The sequence below is a fragment of the Lineus longissimus genome, chromosome 17 (genome assembly GCF_910592395.1).
Source record: "Lineus longissimus chromosome 17, tnLinLong1.2, whole genome shotgun sequence".
Lineage (NCBI taxonomy): Eukaryota > Metazoa > Nemertea > Pilidiophora > Heteronemertea > Lineidae > Lineus > Lineus longissimus.
In genome coordinates this window covers 8,258,612-8,283,709 of record NC_088324.1, presented here as the reverse complement: position 1 = coordinate 8,283,709, position 25,098 = coordinate 8,258,612, and the positions used below count along the sequence as shown (strand labels likewise).

The following is a 25,098-nucleotide window of genomic DNA, read 5'->3' as shown; positions in this document are numbered from 1 at the left end:
CTATTGTAAGCTCACATGGCTCACCTGAAGGCATGAACAATAGGTTTTAATACAATAGCTATTCATGTATTACAAACATGCTGAATGCATGAAGAGGTTTAGTGCTCACTCAAACCATTGTGGTGGAGTTACATTGAGTCTACTGTGTTCGATCTCAATTTAGCATTGTGTTACAAGGACACTTATCAGTGTTTCTTTGTGACATCTTGTAAAGAAGTTGACCACGCCTTAAAGGGATAGTGTTACATCCTATCTCCTGGTCCTCTTCTTGTATTGGGCTTTCGGAGTGGTGCAGCACAAAAATAATGTACTACGATCATTGTATAAACTATCATCTACAATGTATTAAGTCATTTAAAACACAAGCACCTGTCACCTGTGTGATGGAGATGGCGACTCCCTCCGATTGCGTAGGTTTTCTCCCGGTATGCGGGTTTCCTCCTACACTACATTCCAAATCGTCATGCGTTTTCTTTGTAATGTACAACAATAAAGTTTTTTGAAAGAGAGACAGTTTTGTTCTTATTGACTCGTCCGTTGGGACGCCATCACTAATCAAAACCTTTCACCGGACCGGCCGCTGTTGTGCTTAGAAGATATGGACCTTAAATATAGGTCAAATAAAAATCCCGCTTGCTCCTATGTCTTGAATCCCAAGTTGGAAATGACACACTTTTTAGTGTCATCAGTTTCAGTCGCCCCCGAGGTCATCTTACCTAGTGTTGCAACGACCATAGGCCTAACCACTGTGTTGGACTACAAGCATACTGACCTTTGCACCCCAAGGACAACAACACCTGGCTGGCTTCACAGTAGGTCTAAACCATAGAGCCCATTGCCCATTGGCAAAAATCTCCTACTTTCTTTTCTTACTATCATTCACCCAAAGCCCAAGCCAAAGACATGGAATGTTCATGTGATAATGTCAAGTAATACGTCACAACCACATGGCCCTAGAACTGTTCGAGTTCTGTATTTACCCTAAATACGAACTAATTATTAGCCAAGGTGATCTTGCATGTAATAAAAATCATATTCAATTCATAACAAATTTGTTCACATCTCAAGCAGCTTACAAGAAAGTTAAAGCAAAATGAGCAGCACCTGGTTGGCTTCACAGTAGGTCTAAACCATAGAGTCCATTGATCATAATATATAGGAAAAAAACCCAATTATATACGGTGTCTTGTAAGCCAAATTCGGCTTGCTACTTTCTGTAGATGACACTTAAATAAATGATATATATCCATGTATACATATATATATATATATGAGAAAATATTTAATATTACAACTACCAACACTATTGATTATAAACACCCTACACATTCCCACCCAATCCATGGCCTTCCTGGTGTCTTAGGCCCCATGGCAAGGGCTAGCAAAGTACGCAACCAAGTGATGGGACTCTGGCCAGCAGAAAACAGTCTCAGGGCGAATGAACACGATACATTGATTTGGTATGTTTGGCCACAACAATCAACAAAAGCCATGAGCTTGCCCTCTCGAGTGGTACTAGGCTCTCTATAAAAGCAAAGTCTCGGGGGACATGCCACTGTTTCGTGAATTGTAAACGGATGACGACAACAATGGACAGTGCAGTATGTCACAGACTCGGCACTTGCTGTACCGACAAGGGGAAAGTAAATCTCAAAGATACCTCACTCACTCTTACTGATTGTCGAGCAACATTAACCCGATTGACAGAGGAAATTGGGAGTTCATCAATAAAAACAACAAAGACATGCCCAGATGTGTGCTTTTTGAGCAAACCTTTATTTCAGAAAAGACACTCCTAGATTACTCATAAATGGAGCAGTGGCGGACACGACTTGGATAAAGTTATGAAAATCCTCTTCTTATATAGTTTTTAGATGGTAGATATAAAGGCATAAAGGACAGAGAACATCTTTTGGCCAAACAACCTGCAAAAACAATAAGGTTCATAAATCAAAACTGACCAAAATGTCTGTCGCAGATATTTCTCTAAATCTTCCTAATGACCATCATTCCTAACAATGTGAATAACTGGCAATAATCTCCTGCTTTCTTTTCTTACTATCATTCACCCAAAGCCCAGGCCAAAGACATGGACTGTTCATGTGATGATGTCAAGTAATACGTCACAACCACACGTCACAACCACATGGCCCCAGAACTGTTCAGGTTGTGTATTTACCCTAAATACGAACTGATTATTAGCCAAGGTTATCTTGCATGTAATAAAAATCATATTCAATTCATAACAAATTTGTTCACATCTCAAGCAGCTTACAAGAAGGTTAAAGCAAAATGACCAGCACCTGGCTGGCTTCACAGTAGGTCTAAACCATAGAACTTGGTTGATGAATTCCTTCTGAATAATACTTGGATCACTGGGGCTATTGCCATGATTCACATGCTTCTAAGACAAAAGGCTTAATAATACTAACTTCCATAGGCCCTACAATACATGCACCAGGTGATAGAAACGCTAAAGGAGTATGAGAGGGTGGTACTAACAGCTCTCTATGAGACTGGTAGCTTTTGCTTGAGCGCCATCTGGGGGGATGTGTATAAACTCCAGGACAAAGATTGTGATGTCCTTTAGGGAGTGTGCATGATGCAGTTTATAGACATCATTGAGCCCTGTTAGGTCTCGTGGACGCTTAGATTGAGACCAACACCCAACAGAAATTGAATAATAATCAACAGAAGGTGAGCAACATTACATGAATTGATAAAAATAGTCCTCCAACAAATACAGATTCATAAAAAACTAATAACTCATGTTTGGACATCCCTCCACATTGAATGGTTTATCACCACTATGAATCCACATCTCTCAGATGACTATAGTCACTTGAGTCACAGTACCCTTCTCATAGTACTTTCCTGGTTTATCCCATTGCCCGATAATCTCGCTAACTAGGCTTCAGGGGCATGTGCTTGAGTTTACATTGTTTATCACCAGTATGAATCCATATCTGATTCCTCAGATGGTCACATTCACCTGTGTTCCCATCGGATGGTTTATCACCAGTATGAATCCTGGCTAACAGAAGCCCAAGGCTTGGAACACCCCCTCCCCCCCCCCCCCCCCCCCAGGACCCCATAAGAAATCCTACAGGAGGTCATCCCTTGAGTCACAGTACCCTTCTCATAGTACTTTCCTGGTTTATCCCATTGTTTAGCCCGATAATCCCGCTAACTAGGCTTCAGGGGCATGTGCTTGAGTTTACATTGTTTATCACCAGTATGAATCCATGTCTGATTCCTCAGATGGTTACATTCACCTGAGTCCCCATCGGATGGTTTATCACCAGTATGAATCCTGGCTAACAGAAGCCCAAGGCTTGGAACACCTCCCCCCTCCCCCCAGGACCCCATAAGAAATCCTACAGGAGGTCATCCCTTGAGTCACAGTACCCTTCTCATAGTACTTTCCTGGTTTATCCCATTGTTTAGCCCGATAATCCCGCTAACTAGGCTTCAGGGGCATGTGTTTGAGTTTACATTGTTTATCACCAGTATGAATCCATGTCTGATTCCTCAGATGGTTACATTCACCTGAGTCCCCATCGGATGGTTTATCACCAGTATGAATCCTGGCTAACAGAAGCCCAAGGCTTGGAACACCCCCCCCCCCCCCCCAGGACCCCTTAAGAAATCCTACAGGGGTCATCCTTTTTTTAAATCTAAAAATGTAAACTACGAGCAACCAAGTCCACACGTGCGCATTCGTATTTCCCGCACTAATGGTGGCGTCACCTGTTATTCCTTACGAGAAGAACTCCGACATCCCTCAATGTGAACATCCAGGATGTAACAAATCGCCAGCGATGTTCGGCGTCTGTTCATAACATTATAAACATATTTTTTAAATGATTTTCCACCAATAAATGTGAATAAAACATGTATTCAAAGTACAAAAATAATCAATCAGATCAGGGAGGATCTAGTCAATCCCAGGTAATTATGATATCAGGTACGATATTGGTGTAAGTGCTCAAAATATTGACCGACAGTCGACACTCGATCGGTTGACCACGTTGACTGTTGACAGGTGCTCGAAATGCCCACGGTTCCTGTTTACCGGACTTGCAAGAGGTTGTCCATTTTCGGACAGATGACAGACCATCATGAAAAGACCTCCTAGGGGCCTTCACACGAGGTTTGTTATGGCTTTCTACATCTCCAGAAGGTCTTTTGCTTGGCTATGATGAATGGCGTTGTTGTGATTGGGCTTGACTGCTACCGAGTGCCGCCTTGAGTTGATAATTCGTCTTCATCATGGTTTTCTCTCCAGCCGGTCCCGACCTTTTTATTTCAGCTGCCTCTGCCTTTTGATCAAGTCACTTGTCAAGTGTCGATAAAAAAGAGGTCATTTGAAAAGATATGCAGCTTTAATTGTTTAGTGCAGTACTTATTTACAGTCGTAACATTCCCAAGATATGTCGCAATTTTGAAATGAACTTGTTTGTTGTATGAAAATTGAAATGTTTTAATTTTGTTTCTTTGCTGTGCATGGAGATTTAACAGTTCCTCGAAGAGAGTTGGACTGGTCATTGAAACATGTCCAATGTCCTACCCTTATTTGACTTCAGTCACATGAGAGTATCTCTCACTAATAGCCTCTTCTGACACTCACCTAGTTATTAGTATTATAGCTCTGCACTTTCACACTTGTCCAAAAAAGCTGGTTATGGGTGATTCAATACTGCACTCCTCTTTATACTTGGTGGCTCAGGAACTTGGCATATAGGCCTACTCAGAGGCCTACTCAAGTGAAAATGTTCGAGTCTGAGAAAGTAGAAGAGTCCTCAGATCAGACAGTCAGTGAGTGAAGGGAGTGTGCAGTGTTGTCCCCATTAGTCTTTTAATATCAATTTCCTCAAATCGCAGTCAATTTCAAAGAATTATTTCAAGGCTACAGTGGGCATGCATTACAGACAACCCCCTGGCCCTGTATCCCTTGTAAAATGTAGTGACTGGATAGTGGGTGTGTTAATTTGCCAGAAGAGCTGTAAACAGTTATCATGGCATTGTATCCAAGGAAGAGTATGTTGAACTCTTAGAACAGCTGCAGCATTCTCCAAGTAAGGGTTGATTAACCTTGGTATGGGAGAGTGGCATTGACTCCATCTCTATCTGTGTCTGTTGTATTTTCTCATTCTGTGCTTTTGTTGGAATTTAGCTGCAGAATGGCAGTAGGTATCTGTAGTTGACCTCTGTTATTTGCAAATAATGAAAGGTTGATTTTCAGATGAGTCCCAGGGGTGGAATTCAGTAACTCATCTTCTCGTCTCATTCTAGGCCCATCCCAGATCCTGACTCCTACAGTTTTGGTTCAGATTTCTACTTCCCAGCAGAGCATACCAAGGCTAGGCAAGGGCATAGCGATGTAAATTGCTAAAGCCTTCGGGGTCAGGATATTCAAGGCCTTGATCAAGATGGATCAGTAGTGTAGGCTTATATTATATCATATGTGAAGAGTGCAAAAGTTGCAGCGTATAGGCTTACTGATGTAGCAGCTTGAGTCTTTCACCTGGTACAGAGGCTTCAGACTGTTACTGTGTTAGGCCTTTACAACAGTGAAATGAGTATAAGAGCATGTAGTTTAGGATGTTACCTGGCTGGCTGTATGCTTGTGGGTGTACGCTATAGTACACCTTTCGTTTTGTCTTCATGAAAAGTTATAAAAACTGTTAGCATTCATCAAGTACAGTAGAACCTTTCTTTCAATTTTCAGGGTGAGTTCGTTTGCTTGTTTCCAGGCCTTCTGGTTTTCTGCAGTTTCCTATGGCTGGCCTGACAAGGAAAGCAATCATTAGTTGAGGAGGGTATGGCTTGGAAGTGTCACGCAGGGGTTTGTATCTTGCGTTACTGAGTGCCCGTTGACTGGCATTGGCCTATGGCTGCGTGGCCAGACAAAGATAGCAATCATCAACTGCATGAGGAGAGTATGGCTAGGACGTGCCACACGGGTTTGTATCTTGCCTTACTGAGAGCTGATTGAGTTTCATTGAGTTCCCTCAGCAGACAGGGATGATCTTATCCTCGAATAAGAGAATGCTGTACCGTTTAAAAAACAGGCTTATTGTTGCCTGTGAGCTTGGCTCTGTTAAATTATGGTATTACTTAAAAAGTGGGTGAGTACCCCCAGAGGTAAGTGCCCTTGGGCTTGGAGTTGATATTCCAAACCTCAGACATTCACCTGAGTGCAACAGTACAGGGTTCTCAACATGGTTTTCTCAAGGAAGGGTGGTAACATTGATATTCAAAACATGTGCAACACAGGTTAGATTGGCCACTAATTTATGGTAGGATGGCCCTAAAGAAACCCTTAACAAAATACTAGAGCGCGGTAGGGTGACTCGTCCAAGGTAGAATGGTAAGCTCCCAAAGTAGGGTGGACCGCCATCACAAATGGCCTTGTGGAGAACACTGAGCTAGCAGTATTATATTCCTGATGAATGAGCTTGCGTTCAGGCAGCTGGCTAATTGCCTCAGTGTTTCCTCGCCCACCAGCACGGTCTTGGCCAGAGAGTGTGTTTCACATGTCCCGCCTCGAAGAAGTTGACAAGCGGTAGCTTCTAAATCAGTTCTTCTACTTCATAGATTTATTCATAGATTGTGAGACAAGTTGAAATGATTCTGATGTTAACAATCTTAACATTGAAAGTTGATTTCCTGATTATTTTTTCAGATCCTTCTTTAAAAGATGTCAATGTGATCTTTGTTGTTGGTAGGTAAATTCTTGATAATTATGGGAGGAAGCGTTATTTTGAGCACTGTAAATTACTACGATGATGAAACCATGTAATTCACATAGACATTGAGTTTAATACAAAAAGGATGACACTGTTTACAATTTTCTTTTGGACTTGTCAAACAGGATACTTTTAGCTTTATTATGTTAAAATTGAAAATATATTTTTGTCTGAAAACTGCATTAACAGGATGTTGACCTGCTTAGACACCAAGGCTGAACATGCTGTGTCATTTGTATGGTCCTTTAACAATGATTTATTTCAGTCATAGGCAGCTGTCAACAACATTAAAATTAGACGGCTCTGTTTGCTCTTTGTAGCCTCACCTTGAGATTTTTAGTGATGTCTCTCCTCCATCTCTATTGTCTTAGCTGGTAGTTGTAAGAGCATGATACTGTGTTGAAGATGTTGAAATGTGCCTGTACAAGAGCCCTACATCACATGCAATAGGCCTACGTAGAATAGACGCACCAGACTGGCTTAATGCATCTGCACAGTATAAAACAAGAGCCTGCCTGGTGGTCAGTGAAAGGGCACATGTACAAGAGGCCTATATAAAGTGCAATAGGCTTATGGGAAACAGGTGCACCAGACCTGCTATTGAGCGTCTGCGCAGAATATAACACGAGCTTGCCTGCTGGCAGTGCCAGTTCAAAAGGCCTATAGGCTGTGTTACGTGCAGTAGGCCTAAGACACCCACACCCCAGACCTGCTAAATAATGTCTACACAGTAAATAACAAGCGTGCTGTTGTTATTCAGTTTCCATTGAATACTTCCACTAAATATTTTCCATTTTGCCCTCTAGGTGGCCCGGGTTGTGGCAAGGGCACCCAGTGTGACCGTATCGTCCAGAAATATGGCTTCACTCATCTTTCGTCGGGTGACCTTCTACGGGAGGAGGTGGCCTCTGGATCGCCGCGTGGGAAGGAACTCAATGCGATCATGGAGAAGGGAGAACTCGTCCCATTGGTAAAGATTCTTTAAACATCAATCTTAAGCTATTTCATGATTGTTTAGAGCATCAGGCTTATAACTCTTGTAGGATAGAGTCTCAGATATATCGGTACTGCTTCATTTTGGTGTCATTGAGAAAGGCACTGAATCCAACTTGCTGCTCTCCACACAGGAGTAAATGGGAACCAAGTGCCTAGTGACTAAGATTCAGGAGGCCAGTAGCTAGGGGAATATTGTAAAACCTTTTCAGCGGGGTAAATCAGATCGGATTTAGCACTAAGGAAGTCTCATCATTATTTATTTTCTCTCCCAAAAATGAACAAATACGTTTGGTAAAAAGTTTGTGTATAATTTCTAATGCATCTCGGAACCACCCCGGACTTATTTTGAGTTGTTGGTGATTCATTGCAGGAAGTTGTCCTACAACTGATCCGTGAGGCAATGAAAAAACACGCTGCAACGTCCAAGGGCTTCCTGATCGATGGATATCCAAGGGAGCTCGAGCAGGGAATCAAGTTTGAGAAAGAGGTAAAACACAGTGCCCCGCCGATTAGCCTTGCCAGAGTACAGAATAGATTTCCAGTAGCAATAGCCCACCCATCTTTCGTGGCTGGTGAAATTGAGGGGTGTAAGGAATGCATTTATACACAAATGTTAGGAATACCTCGTTAGAAGCCTAAATCGGACCTTTTATGATTGGAAATCATGGGTATAATATCCATCAGCCGGCCAAGAATTTGGAATTCGGATACTTCATTGTGGGGTAATTCTTGTCAGGTTTTGAATGCCAAGTTGGTTAGTATGCTGGGATGTATTTTTCTTTTGAATACATTAGCAGTTCTTTGTAGAATATGTGTACGGCAAGGTGTAGTCTCAGATAATGTACATTGGGGAGGGGGATTCTCAGAAAAAAATGTACAGCGAGGGGACGTATAGACAATCCCATGTGTGTCCTCCATCCACAGGTGAGGTAGTGTCAAATTCTGTCCTAACAATGCACCTGACAGCAAGAATTGAATAAAATGTTGATGTTCTTACAAATAACATCATGCTGTATTGATGTGTAACAGTTTTCTTCATGTAGATTGCAAGTTAGAAAGTCCTGACTGATTTATCGTAGGCCGACTTCTTACATTAAGTTATGTAGTTATTGGTATCTTTTCCAGGTGGCACCCTGTAAACTGGTGTTATATTTTGACGTCGCTGAGGACACGATGGTCAAGCGCCTCCTGAAGCGCGCAGAGACCAGCGGTCGCGTTGACGACAATGAAGAAACTATCAAGAAACGATTGGCTACGTTCAGTAAACATACAGCACCCGTTATAGGTCATTACAAAACTCAAGGAAAACTAGCTGATGTGAGTATGTCGGAGTATCCTCTCATGCAAGGATCTCTCTCTCTCTTAGCAATTGGAAGGACTGTGCCGTTATTTTTAGAAAATTGCAAGAAGGCTTTTATTTAACAAAAAATGGCCCGTTGTTTTAGTATGTACATGTTGAAGGTGTGGAGAGGGTTTGTCTGAATGAGGACATTCGACAAAATAAATAGAATGCCTGTGAGTTTTCTTTCATGCCATTGTGAAAGATTGATTCAGGGTCCCCGGAGTACTGCACACCTGAAGATTACCCTTGGCTATTTCATTCTCAATTCTACTGACAGTGACACCCTCCTTTTACCAAAATTTAAAGAGGAAGGAGTTTGCACTTAGAATCTTTTGAGATATAGTTCACCTGTGAGGCACCATCAAGATAGTACTAACATCATGTGATACTTTGGGGATTCAAATCGGCCGTTCGAGGGGCATGTTGGTGAAAATGTTGTCATACAATGTTAAATCCAAGCTTGAAGTCAACATGTTATGAGTTAGAAGTGTTAATGTGATTCCTTTACTTCTTCTAGATCAAAGCTGAGGGAACTATTGAGGACATTTTTGCCGAAGTCAAGAAGCATGTTGACCAAACTGTCTCGAACCCCCTGAAGTCTGCCACGGTGATCTTTGTGGTGGGTGGACCCGGTTGTGGCAAGGGCACCCAGTGTGACCGCATCGTCAAGAAATACGGATTCACCCATCTGTCGTCAGGTGAATTTCAAAGTTATTTTGATTACTTTTGTCTTTATGTAGCTGTTATTGTAGCCAATGGCTGCACACAATTTTCCCAATTGGTTAAATAATGTCCCAATCATTTCGCCATTTGTCCAGGTGGTGGCGGTCGGTCGATGTCATGGATCAGCTGTGACCTTCAGGACTTCCTCGGTTCCCTGAAGTGTCTTCTTGAAGTCACTGAAAACTGCTGTGGTGTGGTTGCTCCGACTCTTGACAATAGGTCGTTGCACTTGATTGGGGACAACGCTGACGAAGACGTCGCGTCACGTCTCGTTACAGTTATGTAAAACTGTCGGTGCTGCAATGCATCACGACGTGACGACGGCCAACGTTGTTCCCAATCAAGTGCACGAATCTATAGCGGTCAAGAGATCCCTGGTTAGCTCCCACCGTCAGCGCGAGACTCGAGGTAGACCACTTTGTCCAACCTTGCTAAATATCTATTTTTGAATCAGGTGACTTGTTGCGAGAAGAAGTGGGGTCTGGATCGCCCCGTGGGAAAGAACTCAACGCAATCATGGAGCGTGGGGAGTTGGTTCCTCTTACGGTCGTACTACAGCTGATACGGGAAGCCATGCTGAAGCACGCAGCAACTTCCAAGGGGTTCTTGATTGATGGATATCCGAGGGAACTGGAACAGGGAATCCAATTTGAAAATGAGGTGAGTTGACATTTAGATATCCAATGATGGATATCCGAGGGAACTGGTACAGGGAATCCAATTTGAAAATGAGGTGAGTTTACATTTAGATATCCAATGATGGATATCCGAGAGAACTGGTACAGGGAATCCAATTTGAAAATGAGATGAGTTGACATTTAGATATCCAATGATGGATATCTGAGGGAACTTGAACAGGGAATCCAATTTGAAAATGAGGTGAGTTGACATTTAGATATCCAATGATGGATATCTGAGGGAACTTGAACAGGGAATCCAATTTGAAAATGAGGTGAGTTGACATTTAGATATCCAATGATGGATATCTGAGGGAACTTGAACAGGGAATCCAATTTGAAAATAAGGTGAGTTTACATTTAGATATCCAATGATGGGTTGGTTGCACACTGGCAAAACTTCTTTATTATCAAGACTTACACCCTGCCTTGAGAAAGCCTATGGAGAACCCTGGCTATGTAAATCACCAAATGTAAGTATTTTCATACTTGAGGAGATTCATGACATTAAGCCAAGCAGACTATTTATATGAAAGTACCCTCAGTCCCCCAGACAGCAAACACTTTCTTCATTGGAATGTTCAAGTCGAAATTTTCTTCAGTTGCTATGCGATACATGTCACTCACACCCCGACCCTTCAATCCTAAATTCGTAAAAATCGACATCATTTCATTGGTGTGGGGCACTTGGAGAAAAACTGTGGGTGTCTTATCAGGAAGTGAGGTAATCAGCTCGATCAGGATTGATAGGCCTATTTCGGTTGAGTCTGCATACAGAGGTTCAAGTCGCCAACCAGATTTAACAGGAAGCAAGGCACCATAGCCAACAACATCACATTCTGAGTCGGTATTCCGAACAGCCACACGCGAAATAACACCCGGTGAATCAAAGCACGTCTTCAAAAAGTTCCCTCTCGATGCAATGGTATTTATTCTAATGTCATATTCCGTTATTGCTTCGAGAATTTTATCAGTGTAGCAGAAAATCTCAACATCTGAAGGTAACTTAGTGGTGGGGAGGTTGTCTGTACAGACATTTCCCATCAGAGAACGTATCCTAGTTGGCGATAAGAATGGCATGGAGAGTGAAGGAACATTCAACAGCTCTGGTACGATAGAACCTGTTGTCACTTTCGTCAACGTTAGATCACGTAGTGCTTGAGTTAGTAACTTTCCTGAAAAGAAGAGAAAAAAATGTTATCTTACTTCCTCCTGGGTGCAGTCATCATGCAACAAGTCACTACAAAAGTGCAATCATTGGAGGATTTAGGGAAGGGCGCATGAGGTGGGCCCCTCCTTGACGTCAAGTGCAACAACCTTTCATGGCACTTCTCCACAAAAAGCATGAACTACTTCTATTTTCAGATGGCTGTAAAACGCATATTTGGCACAGAAATTTCCCCATTTTATTCTAGGGGAGGGCCCCCAGGCCTCCCTCGTTCGATTGCACACTCTGCACTCTCTGGCTGGGGTTGTGCCCACCCTTTTCCAAATTTCTAGATCTGCCCCTCTGCAATTTCAATGCCTTGAACAGCGTGCATGCCATTTGGATTTAAAGATTGCTTCTTGCATTCGGTTTATATAAGTAGATTCGGTTACAAAAATTATCTTGATGATATTCTCAATAGGGAACCCCAGACATGAAAAAAGTCTGAACGTTTTCGAATCAGTCAGGATCTTTTGTCAGCTAGAATAAAATGTCACTGATTTGAAGCAATGTCCTGACGCGCAGGCGCTCAGACCAGCCTGGTGTAAATCTGAGGCAGCTGGTATCAAAAAAACCTATGTCATCTGAGCCAGGGTAAGATGTGGTCACCTCACCTATGCCGAGGCCTCTATTTTCCTCCCGAACAAAGAGGTTGCTGGTCACTACTAAGTTCTGAGACCATTCGCAAGCAAATAGGTGACCTGAAACGAGACGGTCGATCACAGGTGGTGACAGTCGGTTATATCATCGCACCAAGTCATCGCTCCAATGCAAAGAGGGCAGAATTCAGCTGCCAGGTTCATTAGTCTGATGCAGAAACGGAATCACATAACACCAGTGTTAAAAAGACATTCATTGGTTGCCTGTCTAGTACACTTGTGTATTGAGTATAAAATTATCAATCTGACTCATAAGATCTTGCATGGGAGGGCACTCGTTTACCTATAACAGCTTGTGAAATATTGGAATCAATTACCTAAGGACATAATAGCGATCGGGGTAGGTGGTTTTGCGTTACGAATAGTGGAAGAAGAAGTGGGTACTGTATTTGCAGTTCACAATGTCCACTGGTCCCTATTGTGAGATGACACCACTGGTGAAAGGTAAGAAAGACAACAGGACTCCTATGACTTCATCTTTTAGCTGACATTCATCGGCTTTTTGACCCAGTATTGAGAAAATTGATACGTCTCGAAACGGAACATTGTACTCACCGACAATTTCACCATCGAGTTCAGCAGCAAGGGCCAGATGTGGCGATAAATGATACTTGGCCAAGGTTGACACGAGAGGGATATCCCAACCTATGTTCTCCGTCCAGCGCACAATGGTGACTATCTCTGCCTCTGTCATCTGCCGAATCTCTATAAGCATTCAAATATTAATCACTTTACTGTGTTGGTTATCAAGGTTTATGTCGGGACGTACTGTGACATGGTTGGATGGGGGAGTACTTATTTTGGAAATATTCACTGCAAGATGAGCTTCAGACAGAATTATGGGAAATTTTATTTCTTATTGGTAAAATTTGAGAACATTTCATTATTGGCTAAAATAAAATCTTGAAAACTTTTAAATATTTAAAATTTTTTTTTGCAAATCGCACAAATGAAGAGGCACGAAAGTTTTCTAGTTTTAGTAATTGTATTGAACAGTCATAAAACAGTTGCTACCTACTGCATTTCACATTGCGAGTGGAGTAAATCCTTCTCATAAGTTGTGACGGATTGTACTTCAACATGGGTAAAGTTGGTGAAACTCTCATAATCATCAAGATCATGGTCCCAGCCAGCCTTAACAGCTTTGAAACAAGGATGCTGTTCAAAGAAATTGAATCGATGTGGTTAGTTCAGACTTGTTACCAGCTTGAATGTTGCAGTTCCCTGGTAAAATCCTTCACAATTTGCATTCGATTAACATATTCATATTAACTTGATCATATTTTATATTGCCAAGGTAAGGCCATGCCCTGATCTCACCATTTATGCACTCATTACCAATATCATTCATATCATATTCATGTTAGATGCATCAGGGTCATCTGGGTAAAAATACATACTGAATATTAATTTCAACATTTGTGTAGAGAGATATACAAGTTCCATGGCCACATAAAACATGTGGCGAGTCTTTTTGCCGATTGAAAATAACTAGGATGATACAAGCACTGAAAGGGTGGTGGAGGAAGCCATGTAGACTTGGCCTGATCACACCATTTATGCATCCGAACATTTGTTGTTGTTTTCTACCAGTTATGCAGATGTCTGCCCTTGTAGACTTGTTTAGGGTCACACAGCTGGGGCAGAAATTAATACAGTGAACAACTTAACGCTCTCGTGACTGTCATTCTCCAAACCCAATATAAGGATGGATGTTATTATGAAAGCATAACAACTTTTCACCTGAATCTGCTATAATTTCAGGTGGCCGAATGTCGCGGTGTCTTATATTTTGACGTCTCCGACAACACCATGAAAGCGAGGCTGCTGAATCGTGCCAAGACGAGCGGACGCGTTGACGATAATGAAGTAACGATAGGAAAACGTTTGACGACCTTCCATAACCACACTGAGGCTGTCCTGAAACACTACGAGGGCAACGGGAAACTACTCAAGGTTTGTCGACTAATTAAAGGCCTACGGTATTAGTTAGAATAAATGAAATTGTAATTGAGAATTTGAAACATTTCAACTGATGAATCCATGCAAGACTGAAGTGTTTGATGTATTTCATTTTGTCTTCCAGATCGCAGCGGAGGGAGCAATCGATGACATTTTTGGTGAAGTGCAGACCTGTCTCGCCAAGGTGAACGTCAAGGCATGAACGCAGCCATGACACAGCAAAATAGACCCTTCTCCACCCGACGTGCTTGATTCTCAGTGGGTAGTCTAGGTCCCTCAATCATGTTCCCTTTTGTTACATCATTACGACACGTCATACAGGACTGCGGGTGCTGAGTTTTTTGAGGGAAACATCTTCTTGCCCCGAATGTCAGGGTTCTCCACAGGCTTTTCTAAAGGTAGATTGGACAGATGTTTTCCATGAGGGATTGGAGGGGTGACCTCAGACTTTTCTCAAAGTAGGGTGGCACTCTTGATATTTTTAAAGAAGTTTTGTCAGTGTGCAACACAAGGTAGGGTGGCCAGCAATTTAAGGTAGGGTGGCCCTTTAGAAAACCTTTACAAAATTCTAGAGTAAGGTAAGGTGGTAAGGTGCCAAGGTAGGTAGGGCAGCCCTGACAAATGGCCTTGTGGAAAACCCTGAATATTCTCAGGACTATAAACTTGGGAGGACCGTAATCTCTGTTTACAAGTTTCAGCCATTCATATCCAAAGGAAAAAATGTACCTTATCAGATTGGATAGATGTTTTCCATGAGGCAACGGTGGGTCCCTCCCTGAAGGTTTCCCTCAGTCCTGTATACGTCTGCTAATGATAGGACTTTGAACAAGTTTCCTGGTCCTGACTGAGATTTTCTTCATTCAGTCTGCTTCTGAGAAGCAGAGACAGTCTGTTCAGTTTATACTTTATCACCGCAGTTTATTAGCTGCAGTATTCAACATAGTATTACATAGATTTACTTGGTTTTCCCCATGTAGATTCCATATGAAAATACATGTAGACTGTGCTTGATTATGTATCGGCACTGTGTGGTGCACTTAGATCTGTGGAGAGGGGTTTATTAATAAAGTATCTGATCAGTTAGACAGTACTACAAATGCAGATTTGCAGGTATAGACATATGAATACTGCCTCTAAACTCTGCTTATCAGCATGCTTTTTGTTCATATTTTTATGTTCGATCACTTTCCCGCTCTTACGGTTAGAAAGTGCTGGGCAGTGAAAAAAACATGTTTCTTCCAAGACGTTTTGCGCTGGAGGACAAATCGTCTCCTTGAATTATTATACTTCCAATACTTTATTCTTATGAAGTGACGAGTTTTAGAAACAAAATACTCAATCGTAATCAAGTGGCTTTACATCAGTACTTAGTAGTCTTCCCTGGGTTGGGAAACTCATGTTGTTTTATTCAACTGAATGAAGAGGTTAACCTTGCTTGAGTACTTAGTGGTCTTCCCGTTGACTAGGTTGGGAAACTTAGATTGTTCCATTCAACCGTAATGTAGTGGTTCATTGCATTAGTACTTAGTAGTCTTCCCATTGGGAAACTTAGATTGTTCCATTCAACCGTAATGTAGTGGTTCATTGCATCAGTACTTTGTAGTCTTCCCATTGGGAAACTTAGGTTGTTCCATTCAACCGTAATGTAGTGGTTCATTGCATCAGTACTTAGTAGTCTTCCCATTGGGAAACTTAGATTGTTCCATTCAACTGTAATGTAGTGGTTCATTGCATTAGTACTTAGTAGTCTTCCCATTGGGAAACTTAGATTGTTCCATTCAACCGTAATGTAGTGGTTCATTGCATTAGTACTTTGTAGTCTTCCCATTGGGAAACTTAGGTTGTTCCATTCAACCGTAATGTAGTGGTTCATTGCATCAGTACTTAGTAGTCTTCCCATTGGGAAACTTAGATTGTTCCATTCAACTGTAATGTAGTGGTTCATTGCATTAGTACTTAGTAGTCTTCCCATTGGGAAACTTAGATTGTTCCATTCAACCGTAATGTAGTGGTTCATTGCATTAGTACTTAGTAGTCTTCCCATTGGGAAACTTAGGTTGTTCCATGCTGATCTACCGACGCGATGCGTCTATCCAGACTTTAGGATTGATGTACACTGCATGTAAGTCGGCACGAGGTTGGGAGACAACGGTTGTTTTATTCAACGCTATATACAGTTAAACTCACCAGGAAATGTTCATATATTTTTCCAACAAATAGTGCAAAAATCACCAAAATTAAAATACCATAATTGAAGTACAAGATGAAAAGAAAGTGCTATTTTTTTCAGTTTATATTATTTCAATTTGTTAACTTAAAACTTGCATGCCTTATTATAAAAATATCGCTAGTTTTTGCTGAAGGCTTACTAACTTGCATGTCTGCTAATTTATCGTTTTCTGTATTATTGTTATTTAAATAATTGCTTTAATTCTTTCGCTACCGCAGGGTTTTTAAAGTGTGCTGTACCCCTGGCCCGCACCCGGTATAGACCGACTTGGTTTAAGGAAAAGTTTCATTGTGAAATAGCTTCCATTATCCAATCTTAGGGATGAGATCTGCACTGAGTTGAGTGCAGTTCTGACATCTGTTTTTTCAGGTGTGACCAACCAAAAAGTTATAGGGACTGTGGTTGAACAATAGAACTTGTGGAAAATTTAGCAGTATGGATTTTTGCGGGCCAGTAGTACGCAGTGCACGGACCTAGTACATGCCGGGTGTGGTGGCAAAAGTGTTATAGATTGTTAGAAAAATGTTACTTGTTTGTAGTTCTACAGAATACAGTTGTGTGGCATTGGGGACATTGTGTGGTGTGGATCGTCCCAATATAGACTATATTATTTATTGTCTCAGCGAGCATTTTACAAAAGTGAACCTTCCCATTCCCCACTCACGAATATGTCTTCAAAGCTCTTCCTACCACTCACTGAGAAGTGTGCTAAGTGAGCTTGATTTAGTCCAGTAAACACATGCTTCAAGTTCAATTCATGAACAGCTGTAGTAGAATTCCATAGTAATGACTCGTGCATCAATTGGGAGTGTCAGTCATCCTCGTTTTGATGCCGACTGAGACGCTGGAAATGAACAGAAGCTGTAATGAGACCTCTTCAGCTGGCAAAGTAATTAATTAAGACGTACTAAACTCGGGCCGCATATTGACAATTTGGGACAGGGGTTGGTTTTAATCTATGTTCTAAAAGTTATTGATTTTGAGGTTGTGAATTGTCTTTGAATGAATGAATGAATGAATGTTACACTTATAGGGCGCCTTTCCGTGGTAGCACCACGCTCAAAGCGCCACCTCCCCGAAGAATCGATTATCGATTTCTATGCAATTGGTTAAGGTTCATCCTTTGTGAACATTTAGTGGCAATGCACATGCGAACATTACGTGCGCCTATCTGTGTGGACGGCGGTTTTCTCATACGCGACAGGTTGAGAACATGTTCAAGCATAAGAATTGGGACATGACTAATTCTCATCCTCCTTGTTGTCAGTCGAACAGAAAAGATGATTCCTCAGTAAAAATATGTCAGCTTCCCAGGACAATAAAAAGCCACTGTGGGATACTTTATAATCCGTCCAAAACTTTGCGTTGTGCCAAATTGTGTAATATCTTCACTCGGGCACTCATGATGGCCAAAGAAGTGTTTATCTATTAATGAAAACGTCCCATAGAACGTGACTTTTGAAAGTGTTAAGATGCCGAGCTTTTTTGTTTGGGAACCATGTCTTGAACTGCTGGCTCTTTCACTATTCATCATGTCCTTGTGGTGACGTCTGTGCATTGGTTGGTGCTGCCATCTAATTTTATGAAGACAAAGGTCGTTTTGAAGTCTCAGAGGGAAAGGTAACCATCTGTTGTACTCCGCAGTGTTACTTATGAGAATTTGGTACCAAATTAGCTGGATATTCTTAAAGAGGAGGCAGTTGGTTGTATTTATACTATTGTATATTGACTGTTAAGATTACTTGGCCTCCATAAGTGTCCGGTTTAGGTATTCTTCATAAAAGGGTAGTAGGAGGTGACTTATTAATAGTAGATGAATATTCTTTCAGTCTAAACTCTTCCAATGCAGGTAACCCAAAGGTATATCTCCACATAAGTATTTTACGTCGTAATAGGCCTTTACACTTAACAATATATTCAGGTTTGATGTCGTCTTTTGTATTCAGAGAAAAGACCTGTTTTAGTTACGAAGTTTGCGGTCTGTCTGTGACTCCTGGTCTCTGGATGCGGTTGTGGTAACCAGTTCTGAAATTCTTCCTCCAGGCTACATAGTTCAAATATTCTGAAAAACGCTGAAATTTTTCACACATGTGCATGTTTAATTTCGCAATATGGGCTCAGCGTGTGAAAGTATTTTCCAAATGAATCCATGTAATCAGTTTGAAAGTGAATTAAACGATAGAATCAATTGATGTGAAATCGTAAAACTGTTTTTTGCAAGTTTTAAGCAGTGTGATAATTCAATGTTTAATAATGTCTTGCCACTGCGAGAAGCTTTATAGATACTTAACATAACCTCCCTGTTCCTTCTCTAGCTTGTCATTTAAACCTCGGGTATTGAAATTTTAGTCAATTATAGTTGACACGTTTAAAGTTTGTGTCGCCATTATCAATGTATGTGTGAAATTTAATACCTGTGAAGTAATGTTTATACCAATATTGTCATATTAATTCTGCTGCTTAATAAATACCTGTCAGTTGATCTAGGTCATTCTTTTGCATCATTCATTAGGAAAATTTTGCAATTCACCCTGTATCCTGATGTTAATAATAGGGGCAAGATGTTTCCATACAGAGATGTGGCCTGTGTCCTGTGGAGAACCTTGGCTGTGTTTACCACCATGGCAAATGTAAGTATTTTCATACTTGAGGAGATTCATGACATTAAGCCAAGCAGACTATTTATATGAAAGTACCCTCAGTCCCCCAGACAGCAAACACTTTCTTCATTGGAATGTTCAAGTCGAAATTTTCTTCAGTTGCCACGCGATACATGTCACTCACACCCCGACTCTTCAATCCTAAATTCGTAAAAATCGACATCATTTCATTGGTGTGGGGCACTTGGAGAAAAACTGTGGGTGTCTTATCAGGAAGTGATGTGATCAGCTCGATCAGGATTGATAGGCCTATTTCCCATGAGTCTGCATACAGAGGTTCAAGTCGCCAACCTGATTTAACAGGGAGCAAGGCACCATAGCCAACAACATCACATACTGAGTCGGTATTCCGAACAGCCACCCGCGAAATAACACCCGGTGAATCAAAGCACGTCTTCAAAAAGTTCCCTCTCGATGCAATGGTATTTATTCTAATGTCATATTCCGTTATTGCTTCGAGAATTTTATCAGTGTAGCAGAAAATCTCAACATCTGAAGGTAACTTCATGGTGGGGAGGTTGTCTGTACAGACATTTCCCATCAGAGAACGTATCCTAGTTGGCGATAAGAATTGCAAGCCAAATTTTGCAGAAGCCTTCAACACCTCTGGTACGATAGAAGCTGCTCTCACTTTTTTCAACGTTAGATCATGTTGAGCTTTACGTAATAAATCTCCTGAAAAGAAAAGAGACCAAATGTCATGTTATATCCTCCTGAATACATCATGCAACAAGTCACTACAAAATTGTATTCGGTGAGGGATTTAGGGAGGGGCGCATGAGTTGCCCCCCTTCTTAATGTCGAGTGCAACTACTTTTCATGGCACCTCTCCACAAAAGGAATGAACTATTTCTCTCTTGGCACTCCGGTGGCTATAAAACGCATATTTGGCACAGAAATTTCCATTTTATACTAGGGGAGGTCCCCCAGGCCTCCCACATTTCAAAGATGGCAAACTCTGCACTCTCTGGCTGTGGTTGTGCCCACCCTTTTCCAAATTTCTAGATCTGCCCCTGTGCAATTTCAATGCCATTTGGATTATAAAGATTGATTCTTGCATTCGGTTTATATAAGTAGATTCGGTTACGAAAATTATCTTGACGATATTCTCAATTGGGAACACAAGACGTATGAAAAAAGTCTGAACGTTTTCGAATCAGTCAGTAGAATAAAATGTCACTGATTTGAAGCGTTGTCGGGACGCGCCGGCGCTCAGATCAGCCTGGTGTAAATACGAGGCAGCTGGTATCAGAAAACCTATGTCATCCGAGACAGGGTAAGATGTGGTCACCTCACCTATGCCGAGGCCTCTATTTTCCTCCCGAACAAAGAGGTTGCTGCTCACTACTAAGTTCTGAGACCACTCGCAACCAAATAGGTGACCTGAAACGAGACAGTCGATCACAGGGGGTGACAGTCGGTTATATCATCGCTCCAAATCATTGCTCCAATGCAAAGAGGGCAGAATTCAGCTGCCAGGCTCATTAGTCTGATGTAGAAACGGGATCACATAACACTAGTGTTAAAAGACTTTCATTGGTTGCCTGTCCAGTACACTTGTGTAGGAAAGACAACTGGACTCCTGTGACTTCATCTTTTAGGTGACATTCATCGACTTTTTGACCCAGTATTGAGAAAACCGATACGTCTCCAAACGGAACATTGTACTCACCGACAATTTCACCATCGAATTCAGCAGCAAGGGCCAGATGTGGCGATAAATGATACTTGGCCAAGGTTGACACGAGAGGGATATCCCAACCTGTGTTCTCCGTCCGGCGCACAATGGTGATTATCTCTGCCTCTGTCATTTGTCGAATCTCTATAAGCATTCAAATATTTATCACTTTACTGTGTTATCAACATTTATATCGGTAGGTGCTGTGACATGGATTTTGGAAATATTCACCTCAAGATGAACTTTCGACAGAATTACGGGAAATTTTATTTCTTATTGGTAACATTTGAGGACATTTCATTATCAGCTGAAAACATTTTTTAATTTTTTTGAACAAAATCGCACAAATGAAGAGGCACGATCTCTTTCTAGTTTTTACCCCTCAGCCCAAATGGGCTAGAGGGGTATTGTCGTCACATGCGCCGTCCGTCCGGGCGGGCGGGCGTCTGCTACTTGGTTTCCGTCGATTTCTAGAACTGCTTTGACAATCAATTCAATTTTTATGGTATGTACATTGGGGGTGACTAGAGGAAGGTTCCTTTCGAAAACGGGCTTGTTTCGATTATCAATATGGCCACCAGGGTGGCGTGCTTGAAATAGGATGCCGTCAATTTCGAGGAGAACCATTCGTCCGATTAAATTCATTTTTTGGTATGTACGTTGAGGATGGCTAGAGCGAGGTTCCTTACGAAAACCGGCTCATTCTGATTCTCAATATGGTCACCAGGGCAACGTGCTTGAAATCGGTTTCCGTCAATTTCGAGGAGAACGGCTTGGAGGATGGAATCAATTTTTAGTGGGTGTAGGCCTAATGCAGTTTTGTAAGGGGAAGGTTCCTTTTGAAAATCAGCGCGATTCGAAATTCAATATGGTCGCCACGCTCACATCCTCAAAATAGGTTTCCACAATTTTAATTTCCATATGCAAACTAGCCACTCCACTAAGCCAACTTCACCATTATCTCACCTTCAACCTTAATAGGCTGAGGGGTTCTGCTCGATTTGCGATGCTTTTTTTAGTAATTGTTTTGAACAGTCGTAAAACAGTTGCCACTTACTGTATTTCACATTGCGAGTGGAGTAAATCCTTCTCATGAGTTGTGACGGATTGTACTTGAACATGGGTAAAGTTGGTGAAACTCTCATAATCGTCGAGATCATGGTCCCAGCCAGCCTTAACAGCTTTGAAACAAGGATGCTGTTGAAATTGAATCTCTGTGGTTAGTCCAGACTTGTTACCAGCTTGAATGTTTGGCCGTTTGTGAAGAAGTTCATGAAAAAAGGATGCAGTTGTCTGGTAAAATCCTTTACAATTTGCATTCGATTAACGTATACATGCATATTAATTTGATCATATTTTTTATAACCAAAGTAATAGGCCATGCTTATTTAATATTTTTGGATTACAGATTTTTGCCTCAAAATGTGAGTGCGGGAGGGAGAAAAGATATATAAATAAAAAACGTACTTTTGCTTTTGAAACAATTTATGTATGGTAAACGAATGTGCAAAGAGAAAATAAATGTAACAAAGAAGAAAATATTGCCTGAGAGTTCAATTAAAATAAAACACAGCCAGAGGGCATAGTAATCTTTTCTCTGTTGATTCAGCATGCTCTGGTTTTTAAGAAGCTATTGCAAAAAAACCTTATTGAGCTTTACCTGATAATTGTTTCCTGGGGGTCTGAAAAGGGGTGTTAGGGAGTGAAACTTGGGCGCTGAAAGTGTTCATGAATACATATGGTTATGAAAGTTGATGTCATAATTGCAAAATTTTCTTTACATTTGGCCTGATCTCACCATTTATGCACTCATAACCAATATCATTCATATCATAATCATGTCAGATGCATCAGGTTCATCTGGACAAAAATACATACTGAATATAAATTCCAACATTTGCGTTGAGAGATTTACAAGTTTCATGCCTACATAAAACATGTGGCGAGTCTATTTGCCGATTGAAAATAACTAGGATGCTACAAGCACTGAAAGGGTGGTGGAGGAAGCCATGTAGACTTGGCCTGATCACACCATTTATGCACCCGAACATCTGTTGTTGTTTTCTACCAATTACCGTATTTGATGGTGTATAAGTCGCATGGGTGTATAAGTCGCACCCCCATCTTTGGCTCCAAAAGTTTATGTAAAATGTTTTTTGCCACTTACCAAGTCTAACATAACTATTTCATGAGTTCCATGGCGAAAGGCCTATTCCAAATTGTCTGAATCAAATCCCTCGAATTCTGAATCGTCATCGTAGCCATCAAACGCCCGAATACGTTGAGAATCGGTAATGTCATTGTCACTATCCATGCTCTCCTGATCCTGGTCGGCTGCCTCGAACGCATGCACGCGGTCTTGATCCGTGACATTTTCATTTTCGTTGGGGTCCATGTCTCTCCACAGCCAGTCGTCCTGAACTCCGTCTCGTGCATTTGATATGCCCGTCTTCAAAAAGGACTTTCGAACGATTCCGGCGTCAACTGTATCCCATGCCCGACTCACCCAAGCACAAATGATTCCTGGCGATGCTGCCCGCATTTTCCCCGTTGCCGTGAACGTGTGTTCATCATCACTCTGCATCCAAGACTCCCATTCGTATCGAAGTGCATCTTTGAAAGGTTTAGTGAGACTAACATCAATCGGCTGAAGGAGTTTGGTACACCCCCCTGGAATGACTGCACAGTGTGTGTTACGCCGTTCACGAAGGTTTTGCTTTGCCGAATCAACAAGGTGTGCCCGCATGCTGTCAAACACAAGCAAACTCAAGTCATTTCTTATTCCACCGGGCCTCCTGCGCCAGATTTCCGATATCCACACATTCATCATGTTCTCATCCATCCACCCTTTAGCTTGTACTTGCACATTCACTGTGACCGGAAAATTATCCCTGGGCATAGTTTTACGCTTGAATATAATCATCGGTTTCAATTTAGTGCCATCGGCCATGCAGGCAAGAACAACAGTAAAGTGAGTTTTCTCATGACCGGTGGTTTTCACAGCAATAGTTTTATCGCCTTTTTTGTGCACAGTATGATTCATTGGAATGTCAAATGTGCGAGGGGTTTCATCCATGTTCCCAATGCAAGAGATCAAGTATCCGTGCTGCCTACGCATCCGTATAACAAATCGATGAAAACTGATAACTTTATCGTCAAGGTCAGCTGGAAGGGCTTGCGCAAGTGTTGTTCTGGTCCGAGTGACAAGGTCATGCCGTTTCATAAAACAGTAGCACCAACCCTCACTGCCGATGAATTCATCCCTTATATCCTCATATGCTTCATCATGCCTAACAACAGTTAGTGCTTTTTGACGGATCATGATAGTGTTCACCAAGCGTCCAAAATCTCGTAAATCCGTAACCCACCCGACAAGTTCTCGTTCCAATTCTGGCCAGAGGGCATCCTTCCCGCGCCTTGCTCGTTTTTTTCTCGGCATTTCTTTGATGGTGTCCTGATTCCTGCGCCAATCACGCACCAGTTTCTCACTTACTGCATACTGCCGACCAGCAGCCCGATTTCCGCCATTCTCCTCTGCATACTTGACCACTTCTAGCTTGAATTTCCCGGTATAACTGAATCTTTTCGGCATTTTTGCTATTGTAAACCACTCGACCATGCGTGTGTGCAGTACAATACAAGTGTGACCTTGATCTCTCGCGTGCTATCATTTGGCGCGCTGTGATTGCTACGTGGGGCTCCCGATGGGGGATTTTTGGGTTGCGTCATTTCGCCGTTCACGAGCCTTTGGTGTATAAGTCGCACTTCCGTATATAGGTCGCACCCCCCACTTCAGCAGAATTTTTCAATGTAAAATGGTGCGACTTATACACCATCAAATACGGTATGCAGATGTCTGCCATTGTAGACTTGTTTAGGGTCACACAGCTGGGGCAGAAATTAATACTGTAAACAACTTAACGCTCTCATGACTGTCATTCTCCAAACCCAATATTAGCATGGATGTCATTATGAAAGCATAACAACTTTTCACCTAAATCTGCTATAATTTCAGGTGGCCGAATGTCGCGGTGTCTTATATTTTGACGTCTCCGACAACACCATGAAAGCGAGGCTGCTGAATCGTGCCAAGACGAGCGGACGCGTTGACGACAATGAAGTAACGATAGGGAAACGTTTGACGACCTTCCATAACCACATTGAGGCTGTCCTAAATTAAAGGCCTACGGTGTTAGTTAGAATAAATGAAAT

The 25,098-nt window shown here is 41.8% G+C and overlaps 2 protein-coding genes across 2 annotated transcripts; one reads left to right on the top strand and one right to left on the bottom strand.

Moving 5' to 3' along the window:
* Nucleotides 1-6,367: 6,367 nt before the first annotated feature.
* On the top strand, nt 6,368-19,030 carry LOC135501836 (uncharacterized). The gene is made up of 8 exons (XM_064794202.1): nt 6,368-6,727; nt 7,559-7,722; nt 8,119-8,235; nt 8,874-9,065; nt 9,608-9,788; nt 10,268-10,473; nt 14,121-14,312; nt 14,443-19,030. The coding sequence occupies exons 1-8, from the start codon at nt 6,631-6,633 to the stop codon at nt 14,518-14,520; spliced, it is 1,227 nt and encodes a 408-aa protein (XP_064650272.1). The 5' UTR covers nt 6,368-6,630; the 3' UTR covers nt 14,521-19,030.
* Nucleotides 10,875-13,546, bottom strand: LOC135501838 (uncharacterized). Its single transcript, XM_064794204.1, has 4 exons — nt 13,375-13,546; nt 12,912-13,061; nt 12,312-12,398; nt 10,875-11,665 (listed from the first exon to the last, which is right to left on the bottom strand). The coding sequence occupies exons 1-4, from the start codon at nt 13,475-13,477 to the stop codon at nt 11,016-11,018; spliced, it is 990 nt and encodes a 329-aa protein (XP_064650274.1). The 5' UTR covers nt 13,478-13,546; the 3' UTR covers nt 10,875-11,015.
* Nucleotides 19,031-25,098: the final 6,068 nt, after the last annotated feature.

What these genes read in the sequence shown, in the direction of transcription:
- LOC135501836 (XM_064794202.1), top strand. Translation starts at nt 6,631, where the DNA reads ATGATTCTGATGTTAACAATCTTAACATTGAAAGTTGATTTCCTGATT. An exon ending in CAATGTGATCTTTGTTGTTG is followed by an intron (nt 6,728 to 7,558) that starts GTAGGTAAATTC and finishes TTTGCCCTCTAG; the next exon opens with GTGGCCCGGGTTGTGGCAAG. An exon ending in ATTCACCCATCTGTCGTCAG is followed by an intron (nt 9,789 to 10,267) that starts GTGAATTTCAAA and finishes TTTTTGAATCAG; the next exon opens with GTGACTTGTTGCGAGAAGAA.
- LOC135501838 (XM_064794204.1), bottom strand. Translation starts at nt 13,477, where the DNA reads ATGATCTTGATGATTATGAGAGTTTCACCAACTTTACCCATGTTGAAG. An exon ending in CACTCGCAATGTGAAATGCA is followed by an intron (nt 13,062 to 13,374) that starts GTAGGTAGCAAC and finishes GAATGCTTATAG; the next exon opens with AGATTCGGCAGATGACAGAG. An exon ending in AAATAGAGGCCTCGGCATAG is followed by an intron (nt 11,666 to 12,311) that starts GTGAGGTGACCA and finishes TCTTCTTTTCAG; the next exon opens with GAAAGTTACTAACTCAAGCA.